At 34.1% G+C, this 22,857-nt stretch overlaps 1 protein-coding gene across 2 annotated transcripts in view; it reads left to right on the top strand.

Annotated features, from left to right (window-relative positions):
• AP3B1 (adaptor related protein complex 3 subunit beta 1) overlaps positions 1–20,133 on the top strand; it is a 171,415-nt gene extending 151,282 nt beyond the window's left edge. For both annotated transcript variants that reach the window (XM_075740554.1, XM_075740553.1), the window contains exons 25-27: positions 1,378–1,475; positions 6,685–6,823; positions 19,391–20,133. In XM_075740554.1, coding sequence (XP_075596669.1) covers positions 1,378–1,475; positions 6,685–6,823; positions 19,391–19,544 — 391 coding nt within the window. In that variant the 3' untranslated portion in view covers positions 19,545–20,133. The remainder of the gene's footprint in view (positions 1–1,377; positions 1,476–6,684; positions 6,824–19,390) is intronic.
• Positions 20,134–22,857: the final 2,724 nt, after the last annotated feature.

Genomic DNA, 22,857 nt, shown 5'->3' with positions numbered 1-22,857 from the left:
AAGTAATAATTTTCAACAAAGTCAGCATTAATGCTGTATTTTATTTGAAAAACCCATACTTGAGATTGCATCCATAAGCATAATTATAACGCATCAGAAGTCGGAAAATAAGAATGTACTAGTTCCTAAGCATTTGCTTGTGAAATTGGGTAATTATGGTATTAAAAATCTAAGTAATAGGACCATAAAATAATTTCCTGTTTTCAGGTGGCTTATCTTGCATCTTTAGGAGGGAGACACATATATTTTCTATATTATTGATCTAGTGCTGTTTTCTCCATCAGTCTGTCTTATTTCAGAATTTTGAAGTTGCAGAGTTATAAAAAATCAGTAACAAATGTTTGAGGTTGATTTGAATACCATGGATATGAAATATATTTTCCATTCAAATGGTTATATCATTATACTTAAGTAGGGTATCTGAGGCATATCAGCAATCAATATGTATTGACTATTTGGTACATCAACAACAACAACAACAAGTTCTTTTCTAGAAGTTCCTCATGCCTCAAAGCATTAACAAAGATTCTAACTGATCCTGAATTACTAGCCAAATCCCTTACAGTCTGGTTAGTCAATCAAGTGGAGTGGAGTGAATGTATCATGAGTTTCTGTAGACTTGGAGAACTCCAAGACGAGATAGTTGGAAACTCAGAGAATTGAATATTTAGGGAGAGTAAGTTCACTGTATGGTATTTATTTCTTAAGGAGGAATCTATAGCATTTGATACTAGTATATTATTACTGATAGCAATTTCTTTAACTCTCTGCCATTTCAAAAACTGCCTCAAATTCTTCAATTTTCCAGTGTCCTTTTATGTCAACCAGTATGCTGTGTGGTTTTGTTTAAATATACAAAATGTTGCAAAATTGAAGTGATGAAAGATATTTCTTTTTTACTGCCAAACTTTTTGTTTGGTTTGTTTAGGGGTTTTTTAGACAATAATGATCCTTTCTGTCTGAAATTATACCTTTCCTAGGTGTAGCCCTATTTCTGGGACAGGTGTTGCTGATGACAGAATTTGTGAATAACAGTCCTTTTAAAGAAATTGTGAAATCCATAATAATTTGTCTTTTGCAAGCATTTAGTTTGAGTGTCATGCTTTGTAGACTACAAATAAACATTAATATCAGTAAAAGTTTCATTTTCAGAAATACAAGAGCATGCATACTGTATTAATAATTACATTTCTACTGGAGCAAATGGATCAGCTTTACTGATGTAAGAAATTAGCAGGCTTTTGGATTAACAAGGTAGAAATCATGCAGGTAGTTCTTACTCTGTTAATAGATTCCATAGTAAATTTGGAGCTGATACGTATATATTAATCTGTCTTGAAGCACTTGGTTGATTCGCTGTAATTTTTCTTTTCCCAGCACAAAGGATGATCATTTCAATGTTAACATTCAACCCCCTGTTGGAGAACTGCTTTTGCCTGTCACTATGTCAGAGAAAGACTTTAAGAAGGAGCAAGGTGAGAAATATTTTAGTAGCTTCAATAAATGTAGTTGGATAAGACGACGACTGTGTGCCTTTCAATTTCTAAGCATACAGCAAGTGCTTTCAGTGTAGCTGTTTATGTTAGTCTGTTAATATTCAATCTGATACTAATGATTTAATTTAAAAATACCTTTAAAAGGATGTGCAGTGGTATTGGACAGCTTTTCAGTGTGCCTTAAAATGCACAAAGCCCACCCTTTACCCTGAAACAGTCTTTTGGCTCAGAGAGTTTTGGCTGCCTATCATGAAGTGTGAATGTCTTTCCTACTAGCAGTAAAGCAGAAAGTTGGAACCCCAGCTCAAGGAAATAAATCAAATGTACATTGATATGTGTCTGTCTTTCCTAGTCTTTATTCCAAGGCTGCTTTTAAATACTATTAGTGTACATGTTCCTCAGCTACTTTGAAGATGATTTTAATCTTTTTCCTTTCAAACACTTAATATAAAAAAAAAATCTTGTTGGAATACTGTTTTAGAAAGGTGACATCTTTTATATACTTTTGCATTCTTCTAATCTTGCATCTTTAAAGAATATAAGTTTCTGATGCTGGTCCAAACATAAACCTCTATAAGAGCTTTTAGTGACTTGAATATTTTATACAAAATAATTAGAGAAAATTGTACTTAGCTTTGACCATGTGTTAAATTGGACAGTCCGTACTGCTACCCTTAATTTGGATATGATTCTTGGATATTTTAAAATATAAACGATTACATTTTGGATGCATTCAAATGTAATAGTGTTTACTCATCTATCTCAATGTATGGGGATTTACATGTGTAAATCTCTTCACATCGAGATGAGAATATACCCATGGGATCCTGTCTCATTGCTGTGTAAGGCTCAGAAACTCAGTATATCCATCAAGCAGTCAAGAACACCAATGAGTAACGCTATGTATTATTAATTATTGCTTTCAAGCATTTCTTGCTTTTGTATTTTTGAATAATTAAGAAAGTAGTTTAAATATTGCTTAGATCATTTTCAGTTAAGCTTATGGCTGCAGTGAAAAGTTAGGATTGTGCTTTGTTTTCTTAACCAATTGACACTTATTTGCTGTTCTTACCCTTTGCTGGCTAAAGCCTGCCTCTCTGCTTTATACCTGCTCAGCAAACCAAGGTGAGTGATTGAATGAGGCTGTGGCACATTTATTTTAAACTGTTCCCTTCTAACAATTGTAGCTGAGGTTGTAGTGAAAGGAAGGCAGGATACTGTGCTTCTTCCCCCCACCCTGGTTTTTTTATATTTGCTTGCTTTGTGATATTTTGGTAGAGTTTTTGTATGTTTTACTGTGTCTGAGGGCTTTTTTTCCTCCTGACTGGCCATACAGAACCACGAGCACATAGAAGTGTACTTGGAGAATAGCTGTGGTCCTCTGTGGAGTTGTTGCCAAAATTCCTTTTTCTTCTGCCATTTTACTTCTATGGTTGTTGATTATTTGTCTGAATAAATCTGGCAGCTGTTTGCTATGTTTAATAGAGCAGAAAGGCTACTCTGAATAAAGCTATTTGAAAATTTGTTTATATGAAGTATTTGTAAATCCATGAAGGTCTCTTGGCATTTCTGTATCGCTCTCTCTGTCTTCCTGTATTCATTCTTTGACGCAGGACTTGATGCTGGCAAATTTACCACAGGTTTAAAAACCTTTTCTGTTGCATCTTTTTTCTTATAGATATCAGCTGTTTCAGAATATTTGTGGTAATAGAGGTCTCAGTTGTAAATTTTACATAAGTATTTATTACAAAGATCTCAGAGCAGCTAGCGTTTGCAGAGAATTACTATTTGATCTTGCTAAATGAAAAACCTAAATTACAATAATAAAGGGAGGGCAATTTAGAAGTTGGTATATATTATTCTATTTTGTGTTTAACTTCGATTTGTCTGTATTCTCCAAATGAATCCGATTTATATAACTTGTTTTTCACTTGTCATGATTTTTTCTTTTTCCTTTTTTTTTTGTTTTTGGACATAAGATGTTTCAAGTCTTGTATGTGGCAATGCCTTATTTTATTTGCAACCAAAACAAATAGGTTAAAAATAGTGAAGGACTGAGGAGAATATTAGAAATGCAAGATTATATTGGGGGAGAATGAGAATATGTATGGGTTTTAAGGATTTTTACATCTAAATTGCATGTGTAACCTAATAAGAATGCTAAAGAGGCAATAGCCGGTATTATACTGCTATGTAGAAGACAATTCATTGCTACACATCTTTACTCAATTACACTGTGCTGTTTTGCATTGTCTGTTACATTAGTATATGTCCATTTTCTTCCTGACGACATAAGGAGAGGGAAATAGACAGGTTATTGAATATTCATGTCTGTGAAGGTTATCTAGTGGTATCGGCAGAACCTCGAAGGCTGGATTTATCCACATGCTGTGCATGATACGCTTAGCCTTGCTATGCCGTCTTCCCTTCCCTTCCCTTCCCTTCCCTCCTGAGCTGGGGAATCCTCCGGTGAGGGAATTCCCCGGGGCAGCTTCGGTTGATGTTGTGATTGACAATTTGGAAGCAGTGGATGAAAAAATATGATATTGCCAAACTACTCTTTATCTTTCTAGTTAAATAATTTTACTTAAAATATTTTTGAATATTTTCAGGCCTCAGGATTTTATACCCTGTTTTACATCACATCCCTATGAAAAGTCCAGTTTCTGCAGCAGGAATTCTGCATGAGTGAGACATGTACTGTTGGGATCTCTGTATCCAAATTTTTACTTGTCTCCTGCTTCTAAAAATCAGTAGCAAAACTCCCCTTGCCTTAGTTCAGAATAGGCTAGTCTGGTAGCTAACATACCTTGTTACCTACCAGCGTAATTTTTCCAATTTAATTTCCTTTTATTATTAAAAATATGTACAGTTATTTCATTGTATCAGTTAGTTAACCCAGATTAATTGCTGCTCTGTGCTCTGACTGGAGTTTTCTTAGATTCTCATCAAGCAATATTAAAGGTGGCATGCAATTGTTATAGCTGGATATTAATCAGAATTTTTATGAAGGTGTTTTTAAAATAGCCAGTTAAAACTACTTTAATTATAAAGACTTCTTTTTTCCCTCCCCTACAGACATGTTTTTAAATAATTTTTTCACATTTTTTAAAAAGTGCATACCTGATTCCCATTTAAAAATACAACAAACAAAACCCAAACACCTTAGTTAAGTAAACAAATTGTTTACCTAATCTTATTAAGATTTATATATCCAAATTGTCTTCCTAACAAGCAAGATGCTAATTCTTTAAATGGTTGGACATTTACTATTTTCTGGCCCTTGACTACCACGAGCAATCATATTTGATGCCCCTTAATTAGAGCACCCTTTTTTCTTTCCAGGTTCTTTTCCACCTCAGCAATCGAGACAATACATTTGCTTACCATGCTGCTCTCCTAAGTGTTCTTTTGCATGTAAATTAATCTTGATTCAGTTTACACTGTCATGCTGAGTGGTACAAATTGCCTATAACAATAAAACAGCATGAGTTAAAAATAAAGGGGGGTGAAAAGGCAGATTGAATGTGTGCCTTACTTGATAGGATGTTACTTTGCTTTATGCCAATACATTAGTCGACGATAATGAATCTTCTGTTCTGAAAAGCATGGTTTAGTTGATTTTTTTAATTTTACTTCAATGGAGCAGTACCTTGTCTTTTATAGAACAAGTTAGACAAACCATTAATGACAAGAGTGTTAAGGTTAAATATGAAGCAATGCATTCACTTCTCTGAGTGCTATCCATCTTTCCATTTACAGGAGCTTGACAAAAGTACTGGCTTTGTACAACATTTCCTTTAATTACATGCTGCGGAAAACAGGCTTTTAACATAAACATAGTTGCATTCATTTATTCAGCATTTGCTCTTCAATAGAGCTTAATGGAGAAGGTTTAAATCCTAAATGAGTACACACATCTCTCAGCAGTGTTATGTCAGTCCCCATGCTCTGCTTAAAAGCAGTTTTAGTCTGCATATGTAGTTTTTAAAGCTTTTGCCTAATAGTGAAGTTAAACAATTTGAAACAGAATGTTCTATTCCCAAGATAAGGCTGATCTTTATAGAAGTTGTATGCTTATTTTTGTTCTCTTCGAGAGCAGATCATGTTCAAAAATATTATATTATTTACTTATGAGCTGTTCCATTTTTACTTTGATATTTTTTATTTTGTGACAGCAGCTAATGCACATTCTAGTGCATTAAAATGTTGGATTTATTTTTTTAATTGCTCTATTAAGCATCTTAATGCCATTTGCTGTGGGGTAGAACTGTATGTGCAGCCCTAAAATATTAGCCTTTTGAGACTTTTGCATTGTTTTCATTGTTAATGTTATCGTGGATTTCAGATGCTTCATATTTCTGCCTAAAGTACTGTGCTCCATTGTTTGTCTGCATTTTCAGCTTCTGAACATAGTGTAAAAATACACACTAAATGTTAAATTGTATTTACTGTTGGGTTTTAATCAACACGAGTGTCCGGCAAATCATTCTTCTAACAATGGTAGTTGATAGGAGAGAAAAGTGGGGTTTTTTGTTAAAATGACCTTGAACAACATTTCCTTCTTTACTTTTTTTTTGTCATGTGTTTGGATATAATCTTGACATTTCAGTTCCATTTTGTAGTGATACTCAAATTATTTTAATCAAATAGTTTATCATGACGTTTTAGAGAGGTGGATACTAACTGAATTTCCCTGTTTCTAATGTGATGACTTTATCTTCATGAACTAAATTGAACCAGTGACTATTATCTGAATTTCAAGATTATTTTTAGCAATTGGATATGAAATTTTAATTAAATGCAGTGGATTTATGATTGAAAGATTAAATGACGCCTTTTATATGGTCATACTTAAGCTGGACTTTTCCAAATCAGTCTTACTTAATATTTCATTTCTGTGTTTACATTCTTCTTCTAAGTTATGCTTTGTGTGTAAAAGAACCATCTTGGTTTCACAGTTGCATTAGTATCACACATATCATTGTTCAGTTATTAGTAATTTGTTTCTAACAACAAGGCATTGCAAGTAATCCATTGAACTAATGTAATTTTGTAATTTCTTACAAATTTTTTCTTGACGAATGATTTAACTTTTAATGCAAATGTGTTTTTTTGTTTAGAAGTCTTATATTTTGTTTTTATGCTTAATAAGTAAGCAACTCTTAAAGTATTCATAATGTTTCAGGGATGCTGACAGGAATGAATGAGACATCTGCTACAATAGCTGTTGCTCCACAGAACTCTACTAGACTTGTAATAATTGAGAGAGTAGTGAAGGCAGCAAACCTGGGTGTAGTCCCTTCTGGTCAAGATAACATACACAGGTAAGATTACATGTCATTCATAGTGGAACTGTCTTCTAATATGAATTTGTTGGTTCAAAATTCATCAACATTTGATAATATTAGGGAAAATTTTATTGTCCATACCTTTAACAGATAAGGTACCCAATTATACTGTAACATGGAATACTAAGCAGATAGTAACTTGAACCTAAGTACTCCTCAGCTCTTTAATGTATATAGAACAATGAAATATCTAGACTTTACCGTACATAGTTAGGAGGAGTTGTCCTTTCCTAGTTTTGCTTCAAAGGGAAAAGGTAGTCTTTTAAAGCACAATACTTTCAAAAGCATCTATATGCTTTTTGACTTTTTCTGTTTCCAAAAGTAAGTGGGCTTATTCAGGTTTATCATCTGTGAGAAGCAGCTTGTTTTTTCCACATTCATTTTTGACCTATGATATCCAGCTAGTTAAAACTCAAACCCGATTATTTTTCATTTGGATGAAGATCTTTTTAAATGCAGGTTGAGCAGTAAATTGAACATTTCCTTGTCCTTCCTACATATATGCAAGGAAAAACAGTGAACAGCCAAGAAAGTCATTGGCCCTGTCTAAATTCCAGGTGTTTCTTGTAGATCAATCCATTTCATCCAAAAGCTGTGGTACAGAATGTCAGTGGAATTGATATAATTGTTGGTTAATGACAGCTTTTAATGTGATTGACTCAAAATATTTAGTCCCATGAATCTGTATGGCTTCTCACTTGTAACAGGAACAAACGGGAAAATTACCATGTGTGGAAAACTGAGTGGACACAAATAACAACTGCAAAATGTAATTGGAAGTTGTTAACCTGGTCTTAGAATACAAAAATGCATACATCTCTCCTAGCATCTACTAAAACTGTTCCAAAGTGTGAATTATCTCTTTAACCACCTGAATTTTGCTATTTCAGTAAGAGCAAAGTATGTTCTTTTAAAGCAAAGAATAATGTTTTCCTTTGAAATTTTGCTGACCAAGATTGTTGTTTGGAATGGTGAGAATCCTGTAGCCTACACAGGACTAATACCCTGATATTTCTCTTTGTTGGATTTAGTCTTTTTTGCATTGCTGGTCATTTGTATTGCATTGCATTAACATTAACCCAGCTGGATTTTCCTATGTATTTGATACGGTCAATGATAAAATTCTGTTTAACCATAAAAACATGGTACAGCTAGTGCGATTGCACTGAAATGATTGTCACTATTGACACCTGCTCCTCCATGAAAGAGTCCTCATTTGTTGCATCCCTGAGGGATCTATACAGCCTGCATTCTCAACATCAATTCAAAGACTAGGTGAGAGTGTCAATCAAGAGAGGCTGAAGTGTCTGCAGTATACAGGTGTTCTCCATCTTTACCCTATCCATCACATGAGACTTATCGCATAGGGATGGATTGTTTTGTGACTGAGTCTTGAAAAGGCTCCCTAAAATAATAGCTTAGTTCCTAGCTCAGCCACAGGTTTCCTGATTGTAGATAAGTTTCTAATTTGATCTTGCTTTCTTTTGCTCTTTTTTTTTTCTTCTTTGTTTCTTTCTCAAAGGAGGTTTTCCACAAAACAGAGTCTATGACCAACAGTAAATAAATTGAAGGTGTACTTCCTGTTGGGTACACTCTTTCATAGACGGTGGTTGAAGGCATGTTCTGATTGGGATGAAATATTCACAGTGCTTTAAAGCATCCTGAATTTTTATTTTATTCAAAATAGAATGTATTGATGTATTGAGTCTGCCACAGTAGTTACAGAGTAGTTTGCATTTGTAACATACATCAGGAAAAAAAAATGTTTATAACAACTTAAGTGGCCTACCAGAAATGCCCAGCAATGACAAGCATTTAGAAAATAGCCCTTCATTTGCTTCACCATAAGTAACTGGAATTCACAGATACTATGTAGTCATAATTGCACCTAGTTTTTACTGAGAATGGAAATGGAAACATTAACTAATTGATACTGTTATGAACCTGTTAATCTTTTAAATAACACTACATTATCATTAAAGTAAATCCCAGATTTAGATGAATGAATATTTGAGATAGGGATTAGATAATGAATACTTTCAAAACTCTGAAACAAATTACTAAAATATTTTAATATATATTTATAAAATGTGTACATATATTTGAATTAAATCAACTCTGCCATGACAGTAAACTAAAATAGAGTCTCTTCTTGCAAAATCTCATGGATGCAAGAAGTGTGCCATGTTTTATTTATGTGACATGTACACCATTTCAGGATGATAAAATAAACAATCTCCTTTTACCTTGACAAAGCCATTATGGATTCAATAAAAATATGTTAAAAGTGATTTTTTTTTCTTTTTCTATAGTATTGCCGTTTGTCTTGTTTGTTTTATCGCAAGTGGTATTTGGGGGAAAAAAATATATAGAATTACGTGTTTCAGTTCATCATGCTATTCTGTGAGGACCACTTGAGCTCACTTCTTGGAAGTGCTTAGTACATACCCTTTTACACAGGAAAAGGAATACTATTTTTAAACTGATGTTCTGCACTGTGCAACATGAATTATATTAACCTCTTAGCTGGTTATCCCCAACTTGAGTATTACTACTTAATGACAGCTAATGGCAAGAAATTTATATTGCCTGGTAATGCAATATACTCATTCCAAATTAAATACTATAGTTTAATACAAGTGTATCTAATGGGGGGTTTTTTTTCAGTCTAAACATATTTGCACTCATGACGAAGATGTCATGCTGGTGGGACCCAATTACTGTTCCTTAAATTGATAAACCCATTTAGGATTGCATTCTTCCACCAAGTAAAAACACTTAGAGTAAATATAATGAAGATTTGAAAATAAATACTTGAAATATCAACAGAATAGCATGCAGTCACCAATGAAAAATGAAGTAAGTGTAAACCTGTCAAATACATCAGCTATATCACTCTATAGGAATACTTTCTTACATGCATTTTTTTCTCTCTTTTCCATATGGCTACCGAATTTTTATATTTACTTATTTGCAAAATAAATTTGCTGTCCTGTTTTACTTAAGTGTAGTTACCTGCTCTTCAAATGAGTTTATACAAGCTATTAGCTTATTGGGCCTTGTAAGGCTGCATATGGTTCATTCCCATGTTCTCAGCAGGATTTAGCTATTTTATGTATTGATCTCTCTTGCTTTTCTTATCAAGGGGAAACATTATTTCAATTTTAAAGTCTTCTACTAAAAGCAAGAATGTGAAATGCATTTCAAAAGAAATTTTATTTTTGAGCAGGAAATACAAGTCTCCTTAAATATGAAAACTTCAGGAAAAAAACGTATTATTTTTCTTAAAATAGTATTTCACATATCTCTTTCAGTATTCAGAGAACTCTTGTTTGTTAAAAATATTTTAAGAAATGAAGGTTTGGAAGTGGGTTGAGGAGCGCATAGATGTTGACAAAGTGATTTCAAAATGAATCAGCTAAGGCACTGAGCTTCTGTCTTGTGATTCATTTGAATATCTAAAGACAAAGACATTTAAAGAAAAGTATTTGTTCCTGCAGGGAATTAAATCAGTCTGAATAGCTTCATTTAGGTACGGAGTACTTTTCAGTTAAAGTCTGGCTGCTGTTTGTTGTCAGTGGGAAAGTCTACCAGGAATTTTTTCATCTTCAAGATAAGAAGATAGATAATTGAGGACATTTATTCCCTCAAAGTTGATTCTTCTATTGACCAGCACTTTAGCTCCCTGTCTCTACTTGGGCAATAACATTCATTGCTTTATATATCAAAAATAAATTCTAGGCTGTTCTCTTCTATTTCAAAATGTGATGAGATGAAGACACTATTCAACTCAAGATTTTCAGTAATTTTCTTTTTAACCAACATGAACCTTATTTATCCAGAAATGCTCTTCACGCTAGTGTTACTTCCAAGATTTCTTGCTTATTCCTCTTGGATGAATATTCTAAAAGTTCCTCAGGTCTCTTCCTCCTTTATTCATTTTCAGCTCCATAACATCCTACCAGGATAGGTATTCATTTTCTTCACTCAATATAGCAAAAGACAACAGATGGTGATAGAATGAAAAGACTAGTTGCAGACTTTAATCTTAGAAAGACTTGAATGCTCTTATGATCCTCATGAATGTGTCAAAATATTGTGTACTATTACATAAGGCCCTCTGTGTGGTGTTTCAAGGTAAATGGGCTTAGAAAGAAAATAATGGAAATACACATAGAAAGCATTTTTTTCCACTACCTACAAAATATGGTGCAAAAGCTTTTAATGTGTTGGCAGTAGCATACGGCAGAAAAGTCTATTCAGAGCTGGGATTTGCTTCTTCACTCTTTCACTTTGTTTTATGCTTGTATGATTCCACTGACGTCAGAATATAATGTGTAATGGGATGGAGAATCAGGGTGTCTTGAACTGCCTACCTCTCTGCCTTCCACTTCCTGAAGCATTTCTTAAATGGAATGCATTGTACTCTAGTAGATTATTTCCCTCAATGACTGTGGCTCTACAAAATGATGCAAGGTAGAGCACCTTTTCCACGTTTTTCATTCTTGAAGACTTTGCTTGCACATTGCCCAATCAGTCAGTGAGATAAAAGTCTGAACCCATCAGGGTGGATATGAGGAACGAATTTTAGTCAACCTCAACTCGTTTAATAGTCCATTCAACTAGTCTGTTGCTGCTGTTGTATTTTGGAAGGAATCCACAATTCATAACAGGAAACAGTTGGGTTTTAAAGTGAGCATGGTGTCATCTACATGTCTCTATTCTGCAGTTCATCAGGATGGCCTTAACCATTGACCTGAGACACATGACAGCATTCATTTCAGTCCTCTAATTTGAGATGGTCGTCTGCAATTTCAACAACCCAATATGGGACAATCTGAGCTTTTGGAGAAAATCACACTTCAGCTTCTTGCAACACTGAAGCCTTAATCTGCTTCAGAAAAGCCATTTCACATTTTGAAATAATTAGTTTAATATCCTTCTCCATTACAATCGTGAAAATGGTCATTCTAATAACCATCTCTTCTTTCTAGACATCACCAGAACTTGCAGAGGGAGGATTCTCATCTTAGTGTGTTGTCATAGTAGACACCTGAATTAGCAGCAAACAAGCTAGCTTTTAAACAAGAAGCACAAAAGAGCACTTCTGCTCCTTGCTGAGGCAGGTCTACCTAGCTCAAGCACAGCATTGCAAGCAGTGACTGTGCTGCTTCTGGGATGTATATTTTTAAGGACTCTTGACTGCACCAACTAGATATGCCAGTTTGTTTAGAGCTTGCTGTGTGCAGTACATTGTTCAGCAGACCCATGACCTATGTGATTTTGTGAATAAGGAAGTATTGAACAAGATGCAAAATATCTTCCACCTGTCTTTTGGAGGCTTGCATTATCATCCTTTAGCAAAATCAAAAACATACTCTGTAAATCATGTAATATGACAGTAAGCACACTGCAATGGATGAGCATTGAAATCCTGAAGAACATAAAAACAACTAGACTCAATATAGAAGCTTGCATAAAAGGCTTAAAAAACAGAAATCCAAGGATCAACACTTGTTTTTCACTAGCCTTTATTCCCCACCCCATGCATCAGCCTGACAGTCTGGTTGTATTCACCTCTTTTTATCATTTTGCAACCTGTCATGTCCCATTTATTGTATATTGGCAGACTGATTCTCAAAGGAAAGAGGGTTTTGTTTACAGACAATTTTGATTATCAGAGAATGGCGTGCTTAGTAATCAGTTATCCTCCCCACATCTTTTTAATCCAGCAACATTTAATGTGGGGAGAAAAGGTAAGTGATTGGGCATGTATGTAGGTAGGTTTGTATTGAACAAAACCTCATTTAAAGGGGTCCACCTGGAAAATTTCTCATTGCATGTCATTTTACAATTTGTACTAAATTTGGAAGAATTCTCAGACAGAAAGTTGATGATCAGCCCCCATCAGTTTGCCATAAATCCCAACTGCTTCTGATTCCAGCATGTCAGAAAGGAAGGGATATCACCCATTGATTGGTAAACACAGTGTACAAATTTCTGAGAAATATAAATTGTTTATAGTTATTCCATTTGAATCTAAACATATGTTCTCACCAGCTGACAAACAGGTCTTATAAATCCAAGAAGTCTCTTTTAAAGACCTTTTCTACTCTGCATGCACGCAGAAATCTTTCCTAAGATTTTTTACTAAGCAATTGGCCTGTCTGAGAGCTGAAATAAAGTGAAATCCACCTCTGGCAGTAGCTCCTTTCACGCAGTTACATGGACTGTTCTGCTTCTGTGGTTCCTTAGCTATGGGGCTCAGTCATCTTTTTCTACTCTTCTAGAGAGCTGCAGTGGGTAGCTGAGTAAATAAACTTGTAATAGGCGTGCAGCCGCGATTTTGCTTCCTAATTTCTCAAGTAAGAATTAATTAGAGAGCTAAATACCCTAGGCAAAACAGTTTCTCTGGTTTCCTGTAGGAAACAGAATTTTAAATGGAATAGTATATCACAGTATTTCAGCCTTTGTTGTAGCCAGAAATTGAAAACTTTTAATGTTTTCTTGATTTATGATAGAAGTAATTCTAGCTTATTAGAAAAAAAGCCTAGCTAGGCTAGCCATTTATGTTTCTTTTGTCAGCCAGGACTTTCTAGTTAGTCAGTATTTTTAGGTAAATATTTTTATTCCTAGAGAAAATTAAAACTGAAATTTTTAAATATGAAAGTACTCATTCAGTAGTTTCTACTAGATTTTCCTTAATTTCTTAATCAAATCCTAATGTTCCAAAACCTTGACATTTTCTCCCTGCTAACAAAAGTGCCCTGTATGTATTAATACAATTTTCACATGTTGTCAGCACATGAACATTTGGATTAACTGGTACAAAATACTTCATCAAGAGAATGCCTTTCTACAACATCATTTTAAGGCCCTTAAGATTTTTAAATATATTACTGTGTTTAAGGAGCTTGTATGTGGATTGCAAATTTTAAAAATAACTTGAAGAAATTAATTTGAGATTAACATTAAAAGTATATGAGCGAGTCATTTTAGATATGAGGTTAAATCAAAATAGATTGTTCTAGCCTAGCTGGTTTGCTGTCCACTAGAGGACAGCACTGCTTTTGTATCTGAATGCTGTAAAGTGAAAAATATGTGCAGCATTTTCTTTGAAAAACAAACAGGAACCTTCTGAGCCAGTTGTTTAAACAGAAAACATTTAACACTTGAAAAAAAGTAACGAAACAGAAGAATATCTGATTTGAAAGATCTCTGAGCAAGTTTAATGTTTTAATATATTTCTGTAAGGTAACTTTCTTGGAATTAAATAATTTTTCTACAAATTAAAATTTATAGCCTGTTTTAAAAATGGACTGTATGTAATTCTCAAACACTTATCATATTAAATGCCTGATTATTTAAGAAAAATAACAAAAATAGACTAAATGAGAAAACAAAATAGGTCAATGATTACAATTATCATTCTCTAGGTATGAGGACCAAATATTTTGATTCAAGCTTTTAGCTTATTGAAGTTTTGAGGAGGAGATATAAATATCTACATATAAAAATGCTGAAATTTTTTTAAGTAAAGGTAAATTTGGAGGATGATAAAAAGTTCACATGGCATCTTTTTGAACATGTGGAGTAGTGCTATGTACTGGACAATAAGTTCAGAAGACTCACTTGCATTCCTGCATTTTTGTTAGAGGTATAGTGCAACTGCTCACTGGCAACTGAGAACAGACTCAAAATCTATTTTGGCAATAGAACTAAGAACAGTAAAAATATAGTACAGATTTGATTGCAATTTATTTTACAATTTTATGATTTTATTAAACCCCAAAATAGTTAATACTGGAAGTAATTACTTTATGGTAATGAATTAGGCATTTTGTAGAATTTATTTTAAGATTAAAATAGCATGAAATGTACTGAAAAAAAAGAAAACTTCAAATTATCATTATATGATTTTTAAGGTAAATATTAATCAAATTTTATGATTAATAACTAATGTTAATTTATTTTTTTTCTGAGAGGTTAAAATCACCACGTTAACAAAAAGATCCTTCTTTTTGTGAGTATATTTCTGCTTGTGTTTTAGTATTAATCTCACTTTATCCCCAGGTCAGAGCTAATACATAGTAATGCTATTCTGAATACTTCTTTTTCATGTTCTAAGGCTTACTCAGAGAACAAATACAAGTAATTAGTAATGTAGACAATTTTAGGTGAAATGTTAATTATAAAGTCAAACTTGTGCACAGATAGAATTTATCAGAGTAAGGTAAAGATTCAGAGTACTGAAACTATAAATATATTTGTTGTCCAATTGATACACTGGAAAGTACTTCATAGTTGTTCATTCTTGTATTTACAAATTGTAGACTGATTCACAGCAGTATTTTTTCCCATTTGAATATATTCATTGCATAACTTCATTACACATTTGTCAACTTTGGACTAATTATTTTTCTACAGCTAGGGCAGGGCATTGCATCTTCTGATCGTCTTTCTTACTAATAGGATTCTGTCTGCTTCAGCAGGCAGTAATTGAAGGCTTCATGTACAAGATTTAAAGAAAGGGCGGAGAAAAAAAAAGTTTTAGCCTCCACAGGCCATTGTCACTGTTTCTAGTAAGCAGTAGAACAGAAAAAGAAGAGAATTTTGCCTGAATAGAAAAATTAGAGAGGAAGAAGAGTGCCCGACAGGAGAGAACGTATTTTTTTAGTGCTGTTGAATTATGCGTAACAAACCAGCCTCTGCTGTAAACAAATGTCCTGATAGTGAGTGTTCAGGTGGAAATTTACTTTCTCAAATGTTGAATTTTAAAGAGCAGATTTTGAGTGAGTTACTCTGTTGCTGTCTATTCACTGGTGTGGAATTTTCATAACCTTTCACAATAAAATTGCTTCTCTTATATATTGTAGCTACCTTCTGTCTACAAATAAAGGGAAAATAACTGATAATCTGTAGTTAGGCTAGTCAACATTACAAAGCCAGTGTTTGACATATGCTGTCACAGTGTAGTATCTGATATTCTGTGGTTTCCCTTTATATCAACTATAAATCAAGTATTTCTGTGTGATAAACATTAGCAAATATTATTTTCATGGAAAGTGACCAAGAATATGTGCTTGATTTTTAACGGTTGGAACACTGAATGACTTTCTAAAAATATGCAGTACTTTCTTGATGTTGATTTAGAATTTGATTCTTAATAAATATTTCCTTACCTACTGACACATACTGTATTTATGTTAAAACAATCTATGAACTTCTTCTCTTTTTTTTACATGTCACATAGCCTCAGAATATTTAACATTACTTTTAAAGAAAAAAAATTTGGAAAAACTCAGAATATGCAAATATATGTCATATTATTAGGTTTCTAATCTGTCTTGATTTTTTTAAATGGGAAAAGTATCAACAGCTGCAAATCTTCTGGAATATTTTTAATGATGTGAAATGAGGTTTAGAATTAATATTATCACAGAAAGAAAACCAGAAAATAACTGCAGTATAGCAGAAACAGACATCTCAAAACTATTAATAAATATTTGCTTCTGTTTTCTGAATTCTCATTTACTTTCTTTCTTTTTTTCATATTCAGTGATGCATCCTTTGTTGCAACAGAGCCATGCTCATAATATAATGTCTTATATTAAGACTTGTCCATAGGACAAATGCTTTCTTTTGGACCTACAAACAGCCAATTTACAAGCTAGATTTTAGTGCACTACAATGCAGGTTCCAGGCTTATTTCAGTCGATGAATTTTGATTGGTTTTATTATCTTTCTTCATATTTTTTTAAGTCAAATTCTAAACTTTAAGGCAGTATCAACTTTCAGAAAAAGTAAAAAATAATTACTGACCTTGTGAGGAAAATCAAAGTTTCTGACAAAAGAATAAATACCTAATATATAGGGTGTTATATATTTTTGCTGCTGAAAGATTTTTTTAATGGCTTTCTGGTCTAAGTATTTAGCTGAGCACAACACATGTTTTGAAAATCCACATGCGCTTATGATAAGAATAAGCATATAAATGCAATAACATATACTTAGTAAAAAAAAAACAGGTACTAGCCAAATCCTTCAATGACACTGTATTTAAAACATCATCATAATTAGCAAATCAGTTTTACTGCTAGTATCTTCTATCCAAAAGCCAACTGCTTCATCCTTTTATAATTGTATTCAGTTTCACAGATCATACAAGCATATTTATATTATAACTCTTTACAAACAAAATTATCTTCCCTATTCTACGAAACAGAGTTTGGTTTCCAAAGTTCAAAAGCGGTGGCTAACCATTGTGTGATTGTTCTTCTATGCACCCTTTTTTAATGGTGAAATAAGTCATCCCATTCTTTTCTAATTCTTTTTTCACTAAGCAATTCCAGATCGGTGACCATTGATACAAACTGATTAGCTATTGCTAGTTATGCATACTAACACTTTGTGTAAAATTATCTGAGTATCAGACCCTTTGCATCTTGCAAACCACATACAAACTCACATTTTATTGATTTTAAATGTTTTGTTCAGAGGTATGGAAAAGTACTATTGATCCCCTATTTGGTTTTGCAAATCCACATGTAAAAATACCAGTGCAAAACTCATCTCTGATGCTTTGGGCCACCTCGGCTTTTGCAGAACGCTGACTTTGTATCACTTTCAGGTTTTAATAAAAGAGGGTAAAATCAAGCCTTGGGGCTATGAAACACAGCAGGAGTGCCAACTACCAACCTATTTATGTGCATACTCAGACATAATCTGCTTCTGTGTTGTCCCAAGACACAACTGTTAAGTAAATAAAGTGACTAATAAGACTATTGTTTCTATAATTATCCCCCTGTCAAAATCAACAAGAGAAATAGTGATCTTCTACATCGCAGTGCAAATAGATGAAATCATTGATATAACAGGCTAAGTAGCTAATTTTTATAGTAGTAACGTTTTTTTAGAACCTCCTTTTAAAGGGGAGGTCTTTGAATGTATCTATAATCCAAACAAAAGAAATAGATTGACCTCCAATCGCTGACATTAGAGAAGTGCCCCATGTTTCCTTAATTAGTATAATGTGTTACGAGATTTTGATATGCTTAGTTTAAAAAGAAAAAAGACAGAAATTACTTCTCGTTTAACGAGAACCTGCTTCCTGCTTAAGTGGCTAATATTTTAATTAAGTCTAGAGTGAAGTTTTTTGAGTATCTCCTGATAAACTCCCTCCTTTATGTTGATGGTAATTAAACAGATCCCCAAGGGCTTGGGTAGGCGCTTTGCAAGGCCCATGCTAATTGTCAGACATGAGACACTGACCAGTTGGTTTGCTCTTGAATAGCCCACAGCGTGCTGTCAGCCCAGCAGTTTGATTTTTCTGTATTGTGAGCTGTTGTCAGGGCTAACTGGGTCCTATTGTGGCTGAAGATGTTGCGCAAATTGAGGCAGATGGCTCTGATTCAGACACGTGTCATTCAGAAAGAGGAGAGGAGATTGGCCCTGCAAAGTGGGGTCAGACTGGGTCACAGACCTGCTCTACACTTGTTAGTGTTTTCAAAAGCCCATGTGCAGCAACTTTTGTTGTTGTCGAGTAACCAAGGAGAAAAAAAAAAAGGGGGGGGGGGCAAAAAAAAGCGTGGTGTGGAAGATGGAAGAGGAGGCTGTTGCCATCTTCTTCTGTTGCCATCCTCTTCCATCTTGTCTCTTGGGCTTGGCTGTGCATGCCGAATGAATTAACAGGATTGACAGAAGTTCATTGTGCCTAAAATGGCTTTTCAGTCAATTGTGGTGCTTAAAAGGCTAGTTTTGCTTTTAATTCCGTGTAATTAGTGGGTTCCTCATGTCTTGGAATTTTGTAATGGTGCATTAGTCCTAACTTTTGTTTATCTGATTGGTTGGGGTTTGGGTTGTTTTTTTTTTACATTTCCTTCGTAGGGCTTTTAATAATTATAAAATATTTAGAAATATTGACCACATTTTTATTATTAAATTTTCTGGATAAAAATTCACAGATGGAATGATTTGCTGTCCTGCAGTTACCATCATTTCAAATTATCATGTTGGATGTTTATAACTTTGAATATTTTCAGTTTGAATTAATTCCCGAGATGGCAGGACAATGCTCTTTTCTGAAAGTACAACAATTTTGCTTTTTGGAAGTGTTCTACTACATTTAGCATAGTTGCATTTTCTTTGAGGCACCAAATAATGCTAGTTCTCCATGGAAAACTCCATACAGCTGAATTCAAATTGCCAGTGTGCACAAGTAGTGTAGATGAACAAAGAATCAGAATTTACATTAAAAATTATTTAAGTAGAGTTTCATTTTTAGTATTAAATACACAATTTTGCATGATACTTTTTTGTCCTTCTTAAATGCAAAAATATTTACACAATGATGAACAATTTTTTTCTAAAGAATTTATGGAGGTTTTTATGGTTTATCCCCTGAAAGGCATTAATGAAATTTGAGGAATTTTATTATATTTGAGCTCATTTAATTTTTGCAGAAAGAATGATTAGCAGTCTTTGACCTTAAGCTATCCTCAGTGATCTTTCTTTTTTATTTTTTATTTTTCCTTCTCCCTCCAGGTTTGCAGCTAAGACTGTGAACAGTGGGTCACTGATGCTAGTCACAGTGGAGCTGAAGGAGAGCTCTACAGCGCAGCTCATCATAAACACCGAGAAAACCGTGATTGGTTCTGTTCTGCTGCGGGAGCTGAAGCCTGTCCTGTCCCAGGGGTAACCTGCTTACATCTGGACTTCAGAATCTGGCACACAACAAAAGTGCCTGGCATCCACTACTGCTGCCTTTCATTTATAATAATAGCCCTTCCATCTGGCAGTGGGGGAAGAATACACTCTTGACATTCTTGTCTTCTGCTTTAGAATGCTAGTGTGTATCTATCATGTATGCAAGTCCTTTCCTTTTTTTTCTGCTTGCTAACCAAAGAACATATATTTTACTGTCAGTTATCTGCGCTTTTAAATGTATTCCCCATTTCCCTAGTCCTTCCCTCCCTGCTCTCTCCCCCCCCGCTACCTTTTTTCCCCTTCAGTTTTCCCTACTGTAGTGGACAAATACTAGATAATAAAGTTCAAGGGAAATCACACTGCTCGAAAACAGAGTTAAAATGGCAGGGAGGTTCCAGCAACATGTACAACAACTACGTGGTTCAGAGAGGTTTGGTTGCATAAGTGTAAAAATACAGTAGGTACAGCAAAATGGTGTTTGCTTTCTGGAAATGCTTGTAAACCTGAACTCATCTGTTAAGAACATTGTTCCCATCTACTGCCATTTTCTCAAATATTTCTCAAATAAAGTAGTGCTATAAGTAGAGGCTCCCTCTTTCTTGTTTGAACAGAGAACTGATAACAATTACCACCAGTACTGTATATAACTGGTTAATTAAATACTAAGAAGGTTGGACACTACATATGCATTAGCAAACTGTTCTTGTGAAAGTAACCAGTGTTTGTGCTCCTATTGTAATCCTCTGCTATGCAGTTACTTTTTTGTTAATAAACAAAGCCACTGGTTGCCTGTTTTCACATTGGCCCATTCAACAAAATTATTAGAAATTAGTCTTATATGAAATATTATTAGACTATCATGGCAAATATTGTCATCTAACTTAATAAATTATTCACATCTTTACTTTCAAATTTCTATTGTAAACTGAAATTAAAATGTCTCCCACCTGTGCATAAACCAGAGCTCGAGGCAAAGAGAAATTCATAACCATATCTACTGAGAAGACCCAACAGCCATGCAACCTTTGTTGCATCCAGTTTTCTGCCTGTAGCCTGGGTGTCACTGATTTTGACCTTCCCTTCACGTTCTGGTTACATGGTAGGACTGAAGATGCTGAGCTTTGTCATTTCATATCAGTTCTCTCACATCCAGCATGGCTTTTCCTAGTAACTCTGCTACAGATGTTTTTATGACACAGAGAAGATACTTGGATAAATGTACCCTTGCTTCATCACCAGGACCTTTGCATGGTCCTTTGATGCTGACTACACGGTACTGTTTTGGTTTAGCTTTCTGGATGACAGGAAATACCACTTCATCAGAAATGTTGCATTACTGCACACTGGAAAATTATTCTGAAATTTTCTACTAAAATTAAAGGTAGCTCCAACGTGTAGCAGAGTTTATTGGCAAATTCTAAAGAGCAGTTGGGTTTTTTAGGCATATAGGTTGCACTTCTGTGAGAAATGTAGTTCTAGGTTTTTCTAGTACCCAAAATATACCGGTACTTCTCAGACAAAGAAACAAGAATCTTATGCCCTCAACAGAAATGTACATGTCCTTAATCAACATTTACATTATTTTCTGAAGTCCTAATTCTGCAATAAGTTTCTTCTTGAATTACAGTTTTCAGGTGAGATGCAAAAGTTATTGTAGAAAACACGATCATCTCAGAGAAAATGCAGATTGGTGTAGACAGTATTCGATATTAAGACTCAGTGAGAAGGTAGTGAGAGAAAGGTGCAGAACCATGTTTCCTAAGAAAAGACTGAACTGCAAAACCTTCAGCCATGTTTGTAAAGGAGACAAAAACAAGAATTTTTTCTTGTACCACAGTTTAAATCAAAGGAAAGCATATTAATGCTATGTAAGTCACACATGTTGCTGAGTAATTTCTGCCTCCCTAGAGTACTTTATACACTGTAATAGTGAAGCCTGGAAATGTGTATAGTAATGATATTTGGGGAGTTTCTGGTATTAATTTACATTTTTCAACTCTTTGTGACTTGGTCCAGTGGTTCAGTAACTGTTGATACAGGTGTCTGAGCTGACGGTGTGATTTGAAAATTTATGCTGCAGTATGCGAACAGTAATTTGGAGATAAACTTTCTTTAAAAACAGATATTTAAATAGTAAACTATCACTGCATGCAATAAAGCTCAGCTCTTCAGGAACCTAAACGTGAGTACATTTACATGTCTTACATTAATAGTGGAAGTTGCACTCAGTCATAATTCAGCCAATTAGCAGTAGTTAACAATAGTTTCTTTGTTTTGCTATATATCATTTTTATTCACTTTCTTCCATACTTTGCATCATTTATAGAGGCATATTAAAGATTTTTAGGATATGAAGAGACCTGGGCAGCCTTGGAACATGCCTGCATGTGCAACTTGGGACACAGGAGCAAGGCTAAAGCATAGTATTGCAGGACTGGTGAGGTGGGTTTTGCTAAGATGGTTAGGAATTGTATTGAGATCTAGTTTAAGGAGCAGGACGTGAGAGTTAAATTATGAAGAATTCAAATGCAGAAACATAGAAAAACCAACAACAACTACAAACTGAAATATATTATCATAAATAGGAAATTTGGGTATAATATTATTAACTGTTTAATTCACTCATGCCCAAGGTAAGTAAAACTCAAAGAGACTCCAAGGTTATTGTGATCTAGTCCAAGCTTTTAAACTGATGCTGGTAATTATGGATTTAAGAATGATGCAACAAGAGCAAGGGCAAACATGAGAGTTTCTGTGTAGTGAGAGATTGAGAGTTTACCTCTTCCTCGCTTCCTGGTTGGTTACACACACATGCACAATCCCCCCTTGTGAAGAGGAAAGGGTTTTTTCTTTTCTTTTTTTTTTTTTTTTTTAATAATTGAATTTTCAAATTCAGTTATTCCAAAATAACTCAACCATTTGGAAAGAATAGGGTACAGGGAAGAGTTGTTATTGTATTATGGATGGCAGAATATAAACATAGGCTTGATGCATGACAATCAAAATAACATAATTTTTTTTCCTCTTATTTTCCTTTCACATTTTATGTTGCTGTATAAAAGAATAACATATTTTTTCCCTGCATACACAGTTTTAATTCTAGTAACTAATTTCTAAAGAAAAATAGCAGAAACAGAAATAGGTCTAGAGCTAGGAACAAAAACATGGAAGACATAAATAGAATACCGTGTGAAAGGATAGTGAAAATAATGAAAGTGTTTTTTAGAGCAGGGACACAATACAATACATGAAATAATGAATGACATCATAGAAAACATAAATTGGGCTTTCTTGATGATGTTTTC

Source organism: Balearica regulorum, chromosome Z, assembly GCF_011004875.1.
Source record: "Balearica regulorum gibbericeps isolate bBalReg1 chromosome Z, bBalReg1.pri, whole genome shotgun sequence".
Lineage (NCBI taxonomy): Eukaryota > Metazoa > Chordata > Aves > Gruiformes > Gruidae > Balearica > Balearica regulorum.
This window is presented reverse-complemented; position numbering and strand designations above follow the sequence as displayed.